The sequence below is a fragment of the Camarhynchus parvulus genome, chromosome 2 (assembly GCF_901933205.1).
Source record: "Camarhynchus parvulus chromosome 2, STF_HiC, whole genome shotgun sequence".
NCBI lineage: Eukaryota > Metazoa > Chordata > Aves > Passeriformes > Thraupidae > Camarhynchus > Camarhynchus parvulus.
In genome coordinates this window covers 86,942,876-86,961,714 of record NC_044572.1, presented here as the reverse complement: position 1 = coordinate 86,961,714, position 18,839 = coordinate 86,942,876, and the positions used below count along the sequence as shown (strand labels likewise).

The 18,839-nt window shown below is 39.1% G+C and overlaps 1 protein-coding gene across 1 annotated transcript in view; it reads left to right on the top strand.

Annotated features, from left to right (window-relative positions):
• The window catches only part of MOCOS (molybdenum cofactor sulfurase), a 206,378-nt gene that overhangs the window by 120,680 nt on the left and 66,859 nt on the right, over window positions 1-18,839 (top strand). Inside the window, exon 5 of the mRNA XM_030971831.1 lies at window positions 694-770. Within this exon, the coding sequence (XP_030827691.1) occupies window positions 694-770 (77 nt within the window). The remainder of the gene's footprint in view (window positions 1-693; window positions 771-18,839) is intronic.

Sequence of the window (18,839 nt, the reverse complement as noted above, 5' to 3'; positions counted from 1 at the left end):
CTGGTCCCTTGAATACTTTTGTGCATCAATTCTTGAGTACATTCTCACCTTGGAGCTTCACTTTCTCCTCTTGGACTGTGGGAATGGCTGCAGTAGTTCATAAAATCCAGTGGTTTTGCTATTTGGTGTTTCCTTTAAAAGATGATGGTAGGGGATGCACCCCTCCCCCCCATCCTTGTATAATGCTCTTGTTGCAGGTCAGTTAAAATTTAATTTCCAGGAGAAGCACACGGGGAGATTTGTTAGTGATCTCTTTGTCTGATTCCTCTTTGCACCAGATTCCTGGAGCCTTCTAACTCAGCTGTGTATTACATTGGGGGGTGGGGGGATGGACACAAGTCTCCACCTGTCTTCTCACCTATTCCCTAAATTCTCAGAAGGTAAATTAGGGTTGTGACATTAGCTCATGACATATAACTGTTAACCATTACTTTAATGTAGGTTAGTACATAGTTACTCTATGTAGGAGAAAATTATATATTTTTATGTGCAAGCAACTGTTTATGTGAACCCCTATTGCTTTGAAGAAAATATTTTTCTGCTACAAGACTGGCAGATGAATCCGTAAGGGAAGAGTTCCCACTCTGCAAGTTAGAATCACTGAATATAAAAATAGTAACTCTTAAAATAGATTTAAAATCGATACTATAGCTGCATGTTGTATTTACTGTGCTCATTTATTCCATTCTTTAGGTTTGAAGATGGTACAGTCTCTTTTCTTGATATCATTGCTCTGAAGCATGGATTTGATGTTCTGGAAAAACTCACAGGTCAGTTAATATAACTCTAATACTGAAGACTGCAGTTCCGGAGTTATGCTCAGGGCACAGGTCTGATCATATTTCTTATGGCTCTAGCTTAATTTTCCTTTCTAGTTTTACTATCTGTGTTCATCATTGTGAAGATGAGACTTCAATGTAACTGGCTTATTCACATGCTCCCTGTTGGATTATTCTGGCCTGGTTTAAAAGAAAAACAAAGGGTCCAGACTGTTCTGGATATGCAAGATTTGAGTACATCTCGTCTGCCTCACAATGACAAAGATGCAATAGGAAAGTAACACTAGAAAGTAGCTGAGTGACTCACGCTGGTTGAGTCAACCTTTGAAGCCCCTGGAGCTAATGCTGAAGTCCCAAATAAAACTTCAAGCCAGAACCTGCATGTGAAGGGTGATACTCATGTGCTGTGAGAAGGCACATTCCCTCCGGGACAGACTGCTGCTTGTCTGGCTCAGCACCCCAAAAGCAAAATCTCTCTGGTTTTATTGCCATGGGTCAGGGACTCTCCTGAACAGGCCAGGGAAGCTTGCACTATGGTACGTGTAGGTGTACCATGGCATGTTTCCACATGTAGAATATGCCAGGTTAACAAAGGATGTTCCTGAAATAGGTTTCTTGATCAGGTATGTGTATTACTTAATGTGTAATGTCTGAACCTTCCTTCTCCAGTGCACTCTTCGATTTCCTATTTAAAGCCATAAAGTGTATAATGATGTAAAAGATGCCTGAGTCCAGAGAGACATTGGCTAGGTACTTTTCAGGTTAGTGTAATTTCAGCTAGTGTCTGTGGAGGTTTATTGTCGTGATTTATCTGAAGGATTCTGGTTTCTTCTTCCTCCCAGTGCAAGGCTTCTGTGAGGAGTATTCTGTTAGAAGTTTCAGGTCTAGTTCATGTGGAAATCAATAGCAGTTTTCATCCACATCAATAGTCTGACTAAACCCAACAAGTAAGAATGTTTTATTTTATGTTGCTCAACATGGAGACCAGGGATCAGTAACCAGCCTTTAGTATATGTTTTTGTAGTACAGAATGCTTCTCAAAAATGTGCAATCTTAAAAAAACACGTTCGCTTGTAAAGACAGCTTTGGTTTAATGTGTAGGAGCATTGCCTGCCATGAGTGTGAGATTTTATGATAGCACCTCCTCTGTTGCATTTCTCATCCATCTTAACCTGTTATTGGTGCCTATTTTAGCTAAACAATTGAAAAATCTCTTAATACTAGACTGAGAGGAAACACTCAGCCCTGAATCTGAATAAAGTGGGTATCAGTGGATGACACGATAGAAGAGAGGCATAAAAAATAGTGTTGAGATCTTTCAGTTGTCAAAAATATGAACTGGCTCAAATTTTCATACTTAAAATTCTTTCATAAAGAATGAAAATCAAAAATTTAGGAATATTTATATTTTAAAAAATTAAAAACATTTTTTCCAACAGTGCTAAAATGTAGAAAGATAGGAAAACATCAACTGAAAGAGCAAACAAGAAGAAACCTATACTGGAGAGGAGAAAATTGAAAAATTAAATAAAAAATGGTCTTGACAAATACTGTAATTTTAAAATTTCAGCACTGCTTGTATGGTCCAGGTACTTCAGTAGTCTCTAGTCAAATTCTGGAGCGCCACATTGAAAAGCAGAAGTGCCAGCACTACTGGCAAATATATAAGAGATATAAGAGATGATATAAGAGATATAAGAGATTGGAGAAATCCATAGTGGAAGAAAAAATGGAATTCTGTAAAGGATTTTAATCACCACATGATCCAAGAATTTTCTGCAAAGTTGGGCTGGCCCTCAACCATTACCATGACCAAAGATGAATTGAGCTTTTGTTCCAGATAAGTAGGAACTTGCAACATGTTCATGTTAAAACCTTTGTGATTATGCTTACATGTATGTGCATGTAAGCATAATCACAGAAATTTCCATGTGATGTGTCTTTGTTAATTAGAATTTAATCATACAGAAGGGAAATGAAACAAGCCACTCAAAGGCAATAGTAGAACGTAGCCCAGCTATGGTCATGTTTGGACTTTTTCCATCATAAAATGCTTTTTTATGTGTCAACTTTTCAAAGCTGATGTGTGAAGGGTGGCTCAGCCACATCAGGTCTCTTGGCTCTTCTGTGCTAGCTGTGAGACAACAGTTTTGGAGGCCCTGCTCTTCAATTTGTGTAGGCATTGAATGTTCCTGGCACAACTGATGCAACAAGAGATTCAGGGATTTGCATTGCCATTTCCTCTCACCATCCTTTTCTCCCCTGAATATCGTTGACAACATGGAGTTTTACAGATGATTTAATTTCTGTCAAAGGCACAGTATTCCTTTTGAACAGAGATTATTAGCACTTGGGTGTATACAACAAAGCTGTTGCATGCTGTAGAAGCACTTTATAATCCAGAAAGACTGCTGATTTGTTTTAAGCATAAAGAAGCTTTATGCATATTTCTTCCACCTCAACTGTCAGAGTTTTCAGTGGCAAAATGCACTGTCAGATGTGAATCACTTTTGAATCTCACTTTGCTGTAGCTACTGGAGCACTTGCTTTGCACTCCCCAAACACAAACAATGATTCTCATTCTGGATTGGAAACAGCCTAGAGTAGAAGCAAGCAAAATAAACAGTGTTGATGTTATTAATCACATCCTAATGTGTAATAAAAGCACTGCTGAAGTTCTTTGGGGATGTGCTCTAGCTGGATTATTCTGGTGTAATTATTGAAGATAGGGAAGAAAATCACTAATGGAAAGTAACTCAGAGTTTTGGTGTTAGTCAGTATTGTGAAACATACAGATCAGTTTCTGACTCTGATATCATCTGAATACATCCTTGACCTGTCTCAACTTCCATTTAGAACAATTTCCTGCCAGAATTGCATAATGATGTGCATGTGTATTTAAACCATTCCCAGAGGTCTTATGTCCATATGATTTTTAAACTTATGGTTTATGGTATGTATTTTTATTAGTAAATTTTCATCTGCTTTAAAAATGAAACTAAGACACATCATTTGTGCTTTATTGTTATAAGATTTACTTTGATTATAATGTCTGTTCAGGAAACATTAATTCACTTCGGAAGAAAATATAATGTGTATGGGAAGAAATTTTAAAATGCAGTCTAAGTCTCCTAAAGATGATGAATTGAAAGTTGCTTCTAATTCAGCAGATGCTTGATTGGTTGTTACAGAGTAAAAGTTATTTTGGCTTTCATAAAGACAATTGTATCACAAAACAGCCAAAGCAAAATGTAGTGCAGGATGTTAAATGGTGATGGTAACTTAGTTTTTTAAGTTGGTCTTTGGAACTTCTGTTGTGTTTTGCTCTATTCCATCAAGGACTGGTTGCAGTCAGTGATGGGATGTTTGGCAGCCTGCATTTAATAGTACTGCACAGATTGTCAGGTGTGTTGTGTTTAAACACTTAAGGTTATATAAGTCATCCAGTTTAGGGGCCAGGAAAAAACAATGTTCTTCTAAATAAAATTGTCGGGGATTTCTGGGATTTCTTTTATGTAGCGTTTGTGGCTTCATCCTACTCTTGTCTGGTCACATCACCTGAACTTGGATCATGTTGCTTGTGTATTTTACTGCTTTCATCCTTAGTGCTGCTTTCATTCATAGTTTTAATGGATTTGGGGGTTCACTAATGTGAATACCAACTGTACAGTCTAAATATTTTGCAAGCGTGTGTATCTTTCTTTCTACATGTGGGATTATAATAAGAAAGGTGAGTTTCCTGCCTTACATCAGATGGTTGCTGTAAAACTAAGCCATGGCCTACTGATGAGTCAGAACCCCTACAGAGTAGTTACCTGCACTTGTTCCCTTCATGATTTGCAACATGAGATTGTGTTTCACTGTGAGGACTTTCACTTGTGTTTCATCTGTGTGGACACTGCTGAATGCTTCCATTGAGGTCAATGGGGCCATGAAAGTCTAATATGGGAGATAGGCGAAGAATTGAGTTCCTTTCCTTGGGCACAAAATTTACTTGACATTTATTAAATCACATAAATACTAATCTTAAGGGGAGCAGGGAATTCAGTAACCAAATATGTTTTCAGTTCTGCATTTAACCTCTGGATGACATTTACCTTATCTTGCTGTCAACAAATGATGTCTGAGCTACCATTTTGATTCCCACTGAAATCAATGGAAGACAGTGACTTCACCAGCCTGATCCCTCTAAATTCTTTGAAATTTAGAATGAGAGGAGTTAAAGCCAGCAATATCAGCTCTTTTCTTTGTCTATTAAAGGAGCTTAGATGATTATCTTAGTGTGGTGTAGGGCATTTCTTTAATTTTATATAACTTTTTCTGCTAATGATCCCTTTGGGACCAGAAAGCTGAACTACCAGATTAGTTAAGGTGGAAATAGTGTTTTGGGATTTTTTTGCGTCCCTTAGATCTGCAGCTTCTTTTGAGCAGGGCAGGTTCTACATTTCCTATGGCTGAAATAAACCAGTAAAGCATAACAGGAAATGTTCTGGAAGAACCCTGAGGGGAGGCTTTCTATTTGTAAAACCTTTATCTGTCCATTACTCTAGGAGTGATTTTTTATTTCCAACATATATTTCATGCTTCAAATCCAGGTTTATTCAGGTAGATGTTGCTTTCTCTGAGGGAGAAAGGCTCACAGTCTGACAGCAAACTATCCTGCAAAGGCAAAAAAAAATTCTGTCTCCAGGATGCAAATGTGTCTATTATGGTAAAAAAAAGATGTCTTATATGAAGAATGTGTGTGTACATCTGATTTCAGAAGTCTGTGGTGATTTTAATTTTCAAATGACTGGTTATAGCAGATTAGGAGGAAAGAAAGCTCAGTTGGTTCTTTTGCATCAAAAGATGCCATTGTTGAGACTGGGGTTAATTTATTAGGAGGAACAGGCTTAAGTGAGCACACATTTACTAATGGCTGTGGAAGAAATTAAAACAATTACAGAGGCAGTATTACAAAATGAGCAAGGAGGTGAGGCATCTTGTGCAACTGCCTGGAAGTACAGCCAAGCACATACAATGTGTTTGGAAGGCAAGTTTGGATTAATAGATGGGGGCTACTTTTTATAAATTAGATAGAAAATCTGTTCCCAGTTCTGCCTAAAGTAGCCTGGTGAAATCCATCACTTCCAGGAAATAAAGCAGGAGAAATTGCTGTACCCCCCATTGAGAGACAATAAGACTAAGTCTTCAATAAAAGCCACAGGAATATTAGCAGCAGTCAAGTGTAATGAAACAGATCTACTCATTGCAGTGCAATGATGCAGCATTGCCTACATATGGCCAAAGGATAGCTTGGATGAGAAGCACTTTCTGTCTGTAATAACTTTTTCCCAAGATCATTTTCTGTGTCAGATACAGTTAGGACCTGAAGGACTTGTCATTTCATTACAAAGTTGTCATTATCACTGCTAAGAGATAAAGTCCTATGAAACCATCTTTTTCAAAGGAGAACAGAAGTGGCAGCTTTTAGACTTGGGTGCAGATCTTCCAAAGACTTTTTGATGCCTCAAGTGATAGATTAGGTGAGGGACCTTGTTATTCTTAGAATACCCTTTTGAAATGGGGAAAAAAAAGTCTTGTTCAGCTGTATTCTTAAAACATGCATATGAAATATTCAAGAATTGTGTCAGTATAGTTCCAACTAAAACCTGGAAGGGAACGACAAATTAAATTACAAATAAATTAATTCCATTTAATTTTAAACAGGGTAATGTATTGCTAATTATTTTTTGCCACATCTTGATATACTAACAAGGAAATAAAATGTTACCTAGTGGGTGCTAATTTCCTTTACTGATAAGGTGAATGATTTCCTTACTAATATGCACCTCGAAAATGAACCTTGGCATGGTGGTGAAATAATTCAGTTTTATGAAAAATTAGAGCACATTGGGACTAGAGAAGGATCAGCGTTTTGGTGTTTGTGGAAATGGTCTGGCTGGTGTTAGTGGTGCTCAGTTCAGCCATCCCTCAGAGATCTCAGGGTCCCAATCTAGTGTGTGCTGGCTACCATGGCAAGGATACCTTATTTCATTTAGTACATTTTTAATTTCCCAGCTAACTGGATCCAGCTGTTTCAGCCCTTCATGCAACACAGAGATTTTATGCTAAATCCAAAGGGGATAAATTAAAGCGAAATGAAATTTGCATATCATGTAAAACTCCACTTGTTCAGCAGATCCAGATTATATGGTGCTAATCACAAACACTAGACAGAGCAAATCCTCTTGAAGTCACCCTGGGGTTAAGTCAAATGCTTTACACTCTTTGACACATACCCATGAAATATGTAATCAAGTCTGTTTGACGTCCTCTCCTAATTATGTGTGTGTATTTTAAGCAGATGCTTTTCCAGCTGATCTGTGCCTTTTGAGATCTTTTTTTTTTTCATTATTAATCGGAAAATCATGCTGTATGTTAGTGGCAAGTGCCAATTATGAGAAACTAATCTTAGTTTCTTTGCTTAGAAGCTCTGATTTTGCAAATAAGACCATTACCAAATAACATATAGATGTAAAGAAAATATGAGAACCTCTGAATGTTTTCCATCAGGGACATAACTATTCTACCATGCATTGCACTATTTCAGCCTAAAACTAACTTTTTTTCCATATAATGTTTTTTTAGTTTGAGGCAAAAATATTTAATAAAGGACTTCTCTGTTGGAAGTAGGAAGGACTGCTTGTTTTCACAAAAGTTAGGATTTAAATGATAAAAATATTTTTTCCAGAAGACTCTATACTCATGATTTCTGTCAAGAATGTTAATGTATAAGCTTAGCCTTTCTTAAGTCTCCTTACTCAGTGAGAGAATATCAGGAGACAAATTCAGTATTTAACTAAGTTGAGAGTCACTGAGTTTTAAGTAAATGCCATTTTTTTTGTGACTATGTAAAAGTAGTCTTCAGAAAGGACTAGTAACCTAGTTGGTCCTACCCTGCTCTTCAGCTGAAGTATACAAACTTCCACTTGCATTTCACTGGAGTTTCAAACTGAGTATTTCCCTTCAGTGTGTTTAGCAGAGACATCTACTGGCAAACAGTTAACTGGCATTCTCCTCCTCAGGTCCTACAATGCCATTTCTTACAACTCTGAAGGAGAGACTTGCTAATATGGAAATGACTACTTTGAAGCTTTTAGATGTGCTGCAGCATTAGATTTATTATTTGGGAAGAAACGTTAAGTAGTGTATCAACAGATACAAAATCAATAACAGCAAAATAAAATTTTCCAATTTTCTCACTAATGTTACTTCCTGTTGAACAGGCAAGCTACTTTTAGCAGAAATGTGCATATCAGAGAAAAGGAGTTTATGATCCATTATAGATGAACAGGACATTGCAAATCACATAATTATTGTCATCAGTCTCCATTGATTTTGATTCAGGCAATATAAAATGGAAAGAAGGAAACCACAGGGTATAATTGGGAGAGCTGTTTTGCCTACAGGGACTGGTTTCATGTCTAATGCTTGCTCTACACTCGCAGTTTATTTTTTCAATAAAGATCTGCCTCAGCTGTCACCTTTGCCCAGTTGTTAATGGCTCTCAATAGAGCCATTCTAGGTAAGGGTTCAGCTCTTGTGTGCTACCTGCTCTAGTTGTGGTTTAAACCACCTAGGGTGTCAGGGGGGAACAAGACTCACACAAAACAGAGCTACTAGCAAGTCCTCCTTGGGCTTAGGCCCTCAAGGAACCCCTGGGAATGCAGCTGGCAGCTTCTGCAGTCCAGCCTTGTTATCCCCCAGGAGACACTCACATACCTTGGGGCAGGTGTAGCCTTGCAGAGGTGCAAAAGCAGAACTGAAAAGATACAGATGATTGATTCATGGCCCCAACAAAAGGTCTTTAATATTTCAAAATTAGACTGCCTTTTTGGGTAACCTATGGATTCAAGACACTAAGTAGCATCTCATCTATCCAGTTGGAGTGGGTACATTTTCTCACAATCACTACTGGTAAAATGTATTTAAAGGTCTTATTTGAGGTGCTCAAATAAGTGAGTTTTTTCAGATTAGCTTCATTCAAGTAAAATGTCGCTATTCTCTGAACCTACTCATCCTACTGAATCTACTTTGGGCATTTGTGTGCTACACTCCTACAAACATTCCTTTTATATTACTCTAAGTTTATATACATTTGTAATGCCATTTCAGCTCTGTTATGTTTTCAGGACTCTGTGTGTACCTGCCTAATTCCAGATTTGAGATCCACGCATCTGCTTGTCCATATCACACCCCCTTTTTCCCCATTTTCATCTACATCCTAATTTCTATGAAAGGAAGATTTTACTGGGCAAAAAAAATCTCCATTTGTAAGCTGCTTTAATTGCAATTGTTACAATTCTGTAATAGCTGGGAAAATATTTTGGTATTTTTTCCCTCCTTTCTCCTTTCCATAGTTGTTTCCCCAGGCAGGCTAGGTTGACTATTGTCACAGGAGCTGGTTGAACTATCTTTATGTTAGGAGGACTTTGCTACCATAACTACACTGGCAAAACCTTTAAGGAAAAAAAGCTATATGCTTCTGAGTGTCCAGCAGCACAACTCAGTATTTCAGTCATGATGTTCAAGCATTTCAACAGGCTGCTTAAGGAAGTTTTGGAATCACTGTCCCTGGAAGTATTCAAAAAAGGCTTAGGTGTGGTGCTTAGGAACATGGTTTGGTGATGGATTTGGCAGTGATGGGTTGATGGTTGTAGTCAATCTTGAAGACCTTTTTCAACCTTAATGGTTCTTGTGGAGGGATAGAATGTAAGAGAATAGTGCAGAAGGCAATCTCACACCTGAGTAGTTGCAGCTGTACTAGTCACCAAAGATTAGGAATAGGCCTGCCCTTAACAGGCCACAGCTGTGTCCAATAAGAAGACAAGTCTACGAAAGAGTGGGTCAGCTGGGTGAGGAGACAGATGGGGTTTGTTGCTTGTGCTGTGAATAAGAAGGAGTTGGTGCTGTGAGAAGCTGCACGTGAGAGATCACTGAGAAGGTATGGGGGCTTTGCAATAAGATGATAACAAGGTTCTATGATTCTATGATATAAACTGCCATTGTTTATTGATCTCAGCTGTCATTTACAGGTGGGTTTGACAGATATCTTCAGAGTACAGACCTATAACAGCTGAACTAGTTTCACTCCTTGGACATGGCTAGTTCACACCTTAAAATAACTTCGTTCCAGAAATTAGACAGCAAGGCTGGGGATCAGAATTGTTGAGCTGGTTTTATTTATAAAAATAAGTTTTCATAACTTTTGGCAGCTCTCTACAGTGGTATGATTGTTCTCCTATACTATAGAAAAATTGGATCAAATTGATTCTAGGTGAATGAGTAGACAACAGGGTAGGTTGTGTGCTCACACATTTGTATTTGAGGCTCTTTTGGGAGAGAGGTAGAAGTCTGCCTTGGCAGAGCTTGTCTTTCAATGTAGTTCACATAATCACAAAAATAATTTATTTTCCTTCTTGTGGCTTGTCATGGTTTGACACTGGCACAATGCCAGTGCCCCATGAAAATATACTTCCCTGGTGTTTGCTGTGAGATGTGACCAGGAAATAAGCAAAGCAGGCCTCTAGCTTAGAAAAAAAGGTTTATTAACTAAACTACAAAAGGAAAAAAAACACACACACACACACACACCCGGAAAATGAAAACTCCACAAAAACATTTCCTCCTCCCCCCACCACACTTCCAATACATCTTCCAAATTTCAACTCTCCATCCATCACCCTGTAAATACTCAATTTCAGTCTGTCAAGAGGAGAGGAGTCCTTCTTGGGGCCATGGTGACCTCTTCCTTGCATGCCCAGTGCTCTCACCACATGAACATGGACCAGAGCTGCTTCGAGGGTTATCCTTTTAAGGGTGCTTTGACCAGTTCCAAAAAAAGCACAGTTTTCTCTCATCTCGGGACCTCTTGTCCCCCCCATACTTGTCTACCCCCTGGGGCCGGGGGGTCTGCAACACTGAACCCTCTCAGTTCTGAGCCATTGCCTCCCCCCTGCATGCAGCCTCTGTGTCGCGAGGAAGCATGGTTCTGTCCATGGCTGTACCAAAAAGAGTCCAGCAACCAGCTACTCCATCATCTCTTTCCAGCCTCTTCTTTACTCTCCCAGCCTCACTCACTGCTCCGACTGTCATTCACTTGCCCATTTTCTCTTTATCATCCACCATCCACCCCTCCGGAAAGGTCCAAATGCTCTGTGAGGTCTTCATCGTCCAGAAAGGGGTTAACAAACTCCTGCACGCGGCCAGGCTCCTTCCCTGCTGCACTCCCCCCTTCCCCCTCCTTCTTCACAGGCCGATATCACTTCAAGGCCACAGGCCCATACCAGCTTTCTCTCTCTCGTCTTCTGGGGGAGGGCTGCCCAAATCCTATAGGGGCCTCCCTCTCTCTCTCTCTCTCTCTGTCTCACCTGGGGGGGCTGCCCAACGCCCCCTGGTGTCCCCACCACCCTTCCATCTTGAGGGGTCAGGCCTACCTCTGCCGGGCCTCAGGTTTTCTCTCCCCCACCCAGCTCGAAGCCGGGCAGGGGAGGCCTTGCCTCTTTGCTGGCCGGAAATCAAAGAGAGAGCCCAAGGGAGTGCTCTGCTTCTAACCCCTGTGTTCTCAGAGGCGCATCCACCCTCAGTGGCCAAGCCTGGTGTCAATTTAGAATCTGAACACCTATTGGCCTCTGGCCACTCCATTCCCAGAAAACCTGTTTCCTGTAAACCCACGACAGGCTATATGTTAAGCTGTGAAACTCAGCTTCTAATTAGTAGAGGGTTGGGGACCAAGGGTGAGTAATTTACTTTCTGAAGTACACCAAAAATTGTTATATAGGCAACTGAAAATAACAGGCCTGTGCCTTCTCAGGGTGCTTCCAGGCACCCTTTTTTTAATTTTCTACATTTATTTTTCCCTTTTTCCTTCTTGACATTAGTGGAAGTTTTGTTGTTGCTCGTTTTGTAGGGTTTTGGAAATGGTATTGTGTCTTTTAATGGAGATGTCTTCAACTATTTTTTCAACCTAGTTTCAATTGGAATAAGCATCATTAGTTGGGTTTTTTTGGTCATAATTTCTTTTCCATTGTCTTTATCGTCTGCTGTGAGAATATCTACTTTTTATTTTTATTTTCAGATAAATAAGGTCTTCTAGAGAGACAGGAAACTCAGATTTTGCTGAGGCTCTCGTTTGCACAATCTGCTAATTCACTGTCATCACTGCTGATTAAGTGATTAAGAGATTTCTGTTTCCAGACACCACTCCCTCCTCCCCCAAATCTTGGCCAGATTTGATGTCTAGAGGTTGAGTAGTCAGTGTACCTACTGTGAGCTCAGACAGGTGGCAGCCCAACCTACAAACTGAAGTTTCATCCACCTCTGTCTCCACAAATAAAAATCACAAAACCCTTCAGCCAAATGCTTGAATTCACAGTCATTGTTAGGGCTGTGTGTGCCAGAGTTTGCCACTTCTGTCTTGTTTTCTGTAACCAGAGTGCTGTGTAGGCTAAAAGAGGCTGTGAGGCAGAGGTTTGAATTTTATGCCAGTAGAAGCTAAAAAACATGAGTAAGGTCCAAAGGCAGTAGAGACATAAAGCCACTGGTAATTATGTATTAACATAGTATGGGTGGAGAACAGAAGTTCCATGGAGTATCTTGGAGAATAATATGGAGGATACTTAGGTGCCACCCTATAAATCAGATGTTTCTTATAATCTAAAATGTGTAATGCAGTCCTGATTGCCTCACCACACAAGTACATCCACAGAATTGGAGGGTGCTCAGCAATAAGCAGCAGCACAAATGAGTGCTCACCTGAACAGAGACTAATAATCAATGGCATCCTTTAGGGATGTGTCTCTGCTTATTAAAAAAAAAAAAGGAAGCCTGTATGGACTTAAAACCCTGTTTAGCAGAACACAAATCTCTATGTTTTCCCACATATCTTTGGTTTCATAGCATTTGCCATGTTTGAAGCATTCCCATAATGCCTCCTGTTCCTGCTGTTCCACAAGGCATTTGGTATTCTTAGAAGAAAGTCACCACCAGATTTAGGCCAGTGTTCAAGAAACAGGGGGTGGAATTGGGAAAAGAAACTATGAGGACAATCCAATTGTTCCAATGCCACTTGATTCAATAAGAACAATAACATTAAAAGGATTTGGGGTCTGCAAGCTGCTGTTGTCTGAATAATTTACCATGTGTGCAAAAGATCGATGAGAGGGCCGTGAGCTAGCCAAAAGGCACTGTTGATCTGGGCAGTTAAACTGCTGGGTACATCCAATTATTAAGGAAAACAATGAAGTTCAAACTCCAGAATATCTTTTTCTTCATGTGGGTAATGCGTGTAGATGTTTGGATTGTGCAAGTTTAATTGTGAGAAACATAATGCAAAGATAATGATTACTCAGTTAAATGGGTTGGCATGTTTCTATTAATCACTTTCATTAAATTACTAAGCCACTTATCTGTCTTTGGCATTAATACACACTACATGACTAGTGGACGTTACATTGGTACCAAGTCTGGAAGGAATTCTTACCCTTTTCAAGAAGTATCAGCTAAGCAAACTAGATAGCTCTGTACATCCATCACATACTGACAATGCAAAAGGTTGAATCAGCCTCACTGTGACTTGAGCAACCCCATTAAGGGGTGCATGATTTGACCCAACATCATGAGATTTTGAGAAGAAACCATAACTTTTTCACTATGTTCTGAGATTTTTGCTCCTATCAAATAGCAGTTCTATATAGGTAATTTTGTTTGTCTGTATTGTGTGGGGTTTGCAATTGTATTTTATCTTTTACATTGCAACAAGCTAAAATGTAACTAGTGATTTTCAAAGCACTGGCTTTGAGTGGCCTCCAAATTATTTCACTGCCCAACATGAAAGATCTCAAGTTATGCTGTATGTTTAGCATAAGGTATTGTGAGAAGGGTATGTGGCTGGCTTCCTGATTTGTGGTTGGAGAGAGATGGGGAGGAGTGTCTCTTGTCAGCTAATTGGGGGATAAAAGCATCAGGCCAATGGCTGCATCCAGCATAGAAAGTTATCAAACTGAAAAAAGGTATAATTATTTGTCTTATATTTCTCCCTCATGTGTATAAAATGTGTATAAATAAAATAAAACCCTAAGTCTCCCCCTTTATTCCTGTATGACTATGTGAGACGCTACTGTGAGGTGATGTCTTACAAGGACCTACATCTGCCATGTGCTGTCCTGTGGTAAGGCTGAGCCTGAGGTGCTGGGTCACCGCTTGAAAATGTGCCCATAGTGTTGTGCAGTTCCTTCCTCTTCACCCTGATCACAGGCCCAACTGGTTCAGCAGAGCAGCTGTGCTTGGGGTGGGAGGCTGTGTGTTCTCCTGAGTCTCCATTCCACCACAACTTGTCTTCCTGTCTTTTCCAAGTACAGAAGATGAAGTTTCCTGCTAGTTAGTTGGTGGAAGTGCAGGCAGTAGGAATTTCAGGGCAGTATGACAGAACAGAGATTCTGAAGTGCTGCCAAAGGGCTAGGGGTTAGGAAGTACATCAGACATTCCAATTAGAAAACAGATGTTAGAAGGGGTAAAAGTAGAGGCAGCATTTTTGTTTAGTTTTATTTGTTCTATTTTTTGTTGAATTTTTTCATCAAATTCCAGAGGAAAAAAACTTGCTGTGATTTGATGCTCATAAAATCTAAAAGCAGTGGGGGACACAATTAACAGATTGCTGCAATTTGTGAGGTGAAACAAGAAATAAATTTGGCTCATGGGTTTTAGTACCCAATGATGTTTTTTTGTCATCCTTTCTTGTGCTTGTGATGTTTGATAATGGCTAGACAGAATGAGATAAAATGTGGTAAATTTTTTGCCAGTGTGGGAGCTGCTAGAAGTTTCTGGGAGAGGAGAGCATATGTAATACCACAGTAACAAAGGGCAAACAACATAAAGGGCAAAAAACTCCCTCAGACAAAACATGTGGTCTTTAGTATAAAGCATTGTAGGTAGAGCAGCTGCTGGAGAGAATGAGAAATATCAGGATGGATCTGAATAACTCCCAGAAATGAGATCTATTACTATTTTGCTGAAGTCTTATTTACAGCATAAAGTCAGATCACCAACTGATGTAAGGTGATTTATGGCCTAAATATATTAATGGAATTAGTACAGCTGAGCACCATTAGGAATTTGTCCACTGAAGTCTCCACCCACCCTTTAAAAACAAGACTGAATTCCCATTGTTGCATTAAGCTTGCCTAAGCACCCTGCACCATCCAAATGGCAAGCAGTGACTAAGCAATGTTGTATTTTAATGAATATTCAAACATAGATACATTATTTCATTTCTGTTGGCTTTTTAATTTTCTAATGCCTTTTCAAGGTCTGTACATCTGGAAAGGGGAGGGAGACGTTTGCTCTTAGAGGAAAAAAAAAAAAGGCACATTGCCATTTCATTTCTTTGTAGAGGTTCGTAATGCGATTACCAAAATGTGAATAACAATCAAATAATGCAGAGGCTTATTCCCTATGGATAGCAAAAATAAATTTCAGTCAAACATTTCCGGCAGAAATCTCAAATTTGTCATGCAAAGTACTTCTCTGCATTCAAACATAATGTATTTATGTGACTCAGAAACATCAAACATTAGGATAAATAGCCAGATTATAAGTACAGTCTGCTTATGAAATGATTGGAATAGAAGTGCAATTAATGAAACTGGCAGAATGGCTGTGAAGCAATGTTAATGCCTTGAGATTTAAAGAAAACATCCAGAGCTGCTTTACAGCATGGGGTGGAAGAGACACTTAGAGATTGCTTGCCATTCTCCTTGCTAACAATCTTTGACTACCTTTTTGTGTTTGTGACTTATAATCACATCAGAAGGAAGTTAGGAGCAATTTTTGCAAGATTTTCTTGGGCTCAAATTTTAAAGGGAACTGAGGCCTTAGAGGCCAAGGGGAAGAAAATTAAAAGATTGGCAACATCATCAATTCTTTCCTTATACTTAAAAGCCAGTGTAACACTACATACTTTAAAAAAAACCCCAAACATGAAAAACAAAACAAACAAACAAAAAAAAATCCCAAACAAAACCAGGAAAAACCAATAGACAAACCAGGAGTAGGGAAGAATGGTGAGTTCATATATCTGACAAAAGGGCTGCTTTGAACTCCTTATCCCAACTTTCCCAAAGCCATTTATCTTGCAGAATTTCTTTCACCCAGATGAACTGTTGAGTTTCTGTCTCCTCACTTGCTTTCTCTGCATCCTTGAAAAGGAATGGATATCGTCTGAGATACCTGGATTGGATCTACTGATGTTTGAGAGAGAATAGGTAGGAGTGGCATAAAGCATATAAAATGGCAGGTTTTAATAATTGTGTGGGTCCTGTGTTTCTGAGGACAAAGGGTGCATGTTTGGTTAAAACAACAGGAATAAGCATTGCCTGCTCTTCATTAGTCTGTGTGGATGTGTTTTTTTACTGGACAGATATTTTGGAGATGTGTGGAGATGTCTGTGATCAGGGGATTGATTTTTCAGCAGATTTTGTTACTTTTCTGTGTCTAGCAGCTAGTGGTGATGGAATAAGCATTTAAATTTTGTAAGGACCTTGGAGAGAATGTTCAAGCAGAGTTTGCTGAGGGCAGCACTAGCCTCTGCTACCACTGTCTGATGGCAGAGGCTGACATTACTTCTAAGTAGTGAGAAGTGCTGAGATTCGTCTTCCTATTGCTGGAACCTCTGACACTACCTGTAGGGAGAATTTGTTGTGGCCGTTCTTACTGTTGAGTTTCTTTTCCTCTGGTCTTATTAATTATTAGTATCTCAATATAACTTGATTAGGAGTAGCAGAAATTTTTGAATTTACCATACTATACTATTGCAGGTAAATTATAACAGCCTCCTCCAAATAATGTTAAATTAATTGGGTATTCAAATCTTAATTAAGCCTGCTCAACACCAAGGTTTCATGATACTTTGAATAGGTTACTGCTTATTTGAGTAAATGAATTTATAAATAACAAGCCAAATAACAAACCTCAGGATGGGTTTCATGGGCTGATGCAGGTGGAATGCAAGTCTGGATGACCTGTACTTAAAGGAACAAATGAGATTAGGACACCTTTTTTGAGACTGTGCAGGATTTATAACAACTTATATAGCCTTGGAGATAGCATAGTTTATATCCACTATCTATAGCCTGCAGATCTTTATGAGAAGATTTTACCAGAAAATAGAGATGTTACTCTATAGTTCATCATAGGGGAGGACTCCTCTGAAAAGGAAGAAATTTTATTAGTCTCAGATTTTTCTTTTCCTGGCTTTAATGGGACCTACAAATGTTTTCCTCCAGAAATCCCTTTATAAACCTTCCCCTTTAAGTCAGCAATAATGAATTTAGGTGTCCAAGCAACCTCTGTGCATTGAAGCTATACTTCCAGTAAATGTGGAAAATTCTCAAGGGCCACATGAAATGTGACCTGGTGTCTTACACTGGTGATTCCCTCCTCCCAGGAAGTTCATATGAAGTCCTTATGTGCTCACATAAGAGCTTTGTTTCTATTTGATGAGCCTCATAGCCTACAGAAATATTGACAGTAGTCTTCCTTGTCCCTCAAGCAGTGCCCATGATGGTTTGTGACAAGGCACATTCCCAAGAAATTGTAGGCCATTGCTTCAACTGTTAAATCCTGAAACTGATTTTCCTTCTGTTTGTGTGTTGAGGCCAGCTAAGAGTCTACCAAATCTCAGGAAGGTAACTCTAGAAAGAGCTGAGTCTTCTGTGAAGCTCCTTTATGACATTCATACAGCCTTTGCTTGCAGATGCATTGGACAGCGATGTATTTATTAACCAAATTATTTTCTGACATTTAATCTTTATGAAATTTGAGCCCTTTTTGGAAATGTACCATTTCTGAGCTTTTGGGTTTGTTTTTCTTTTCAAAGAAATCTCATTGATTTTGTACCTAGAACATGTGGATTGTGTACCTAGAAAATAAAAATATTTTGTTATAGATTTTCTTGTATTTTTAAAGATGATATTTTTTATACATCTTGTTAAATGCTGTCAAATAATAATGAGATGTGGAGTTTTTTAACTTTAGAACTTTTCAGAGGTCAGAACTAACCAACCTGGTGAGTTTTTCAGTTACATCACTCAGAAGGTACTTGGTGGAAAGATACCTCTAGGACAATGAGTTCTACATCTTCAGCAACTCCAGCAACTACTTCCTTAAAACCTGTTTATAAGATACCGAGAAGATGTTTGTTCATGGGCATTAACTTTGTGGTGATTTTTGAGAATTTTCACTTTACAGGAATTTCATCACTTTATATTTGCAATTCAAATCAGAACTACTTTTTAATATATTAGAGTTTCATATATAACAGGAATTTCATTTTGAACAGTTGTGTAGAAACCCTGCTTTCCCTTCAAAGAGACCGAATTTTATAATGCAATGAAGAGAGTCATAATCAAGTCTGGCTGCTCACAGGTTATTAAAACTGTTAGTCACTGTGTCCATATAAGAGAAGAATGAATACATCACTGAAAAACTAAACTAGCAGCATAAATAGGCAGGCCTTTTTGCTTGAATGAGTCCATGTGTCTCTTCTAGGCCCACAGAGGGACTAAATGTTTTACTCAATGGAATGAAGAAAAATATCTCCCAGTTCAAGGCTGAAAGCTTTCTGGCAAGTTTTTCCTGTATGTGGAATTTCCTCTTTTTCAGTTTGTGCCCATTGCCTTTTGTCCTGTCACTGGGCACCACTGAGAAGAGCCTGGCTTCATCTTTTTTACAACCTTTCCTTTGGATATTTATGCATTTTAAGAAGATCCCCACCTGAAATATCTATTGTCCAGACTGAACAGTTCCATCTCTCTCAGCTTCTCATATTAGAGATGGTGTAGTGCCTTATTCACATTTGTAATCCTTCACTAGACTCACTCCACTACACCTTGGACTGTGGAGCTGCCCCACCTGTAACAGATAGGAATAGAATACACACCCCCATTTCCAGCCTAAGACAGGAGCTCAGGACTGGACACAGCACAGCAGAGGTGACCTCACCAGCACTGAACAGAGGGGAGG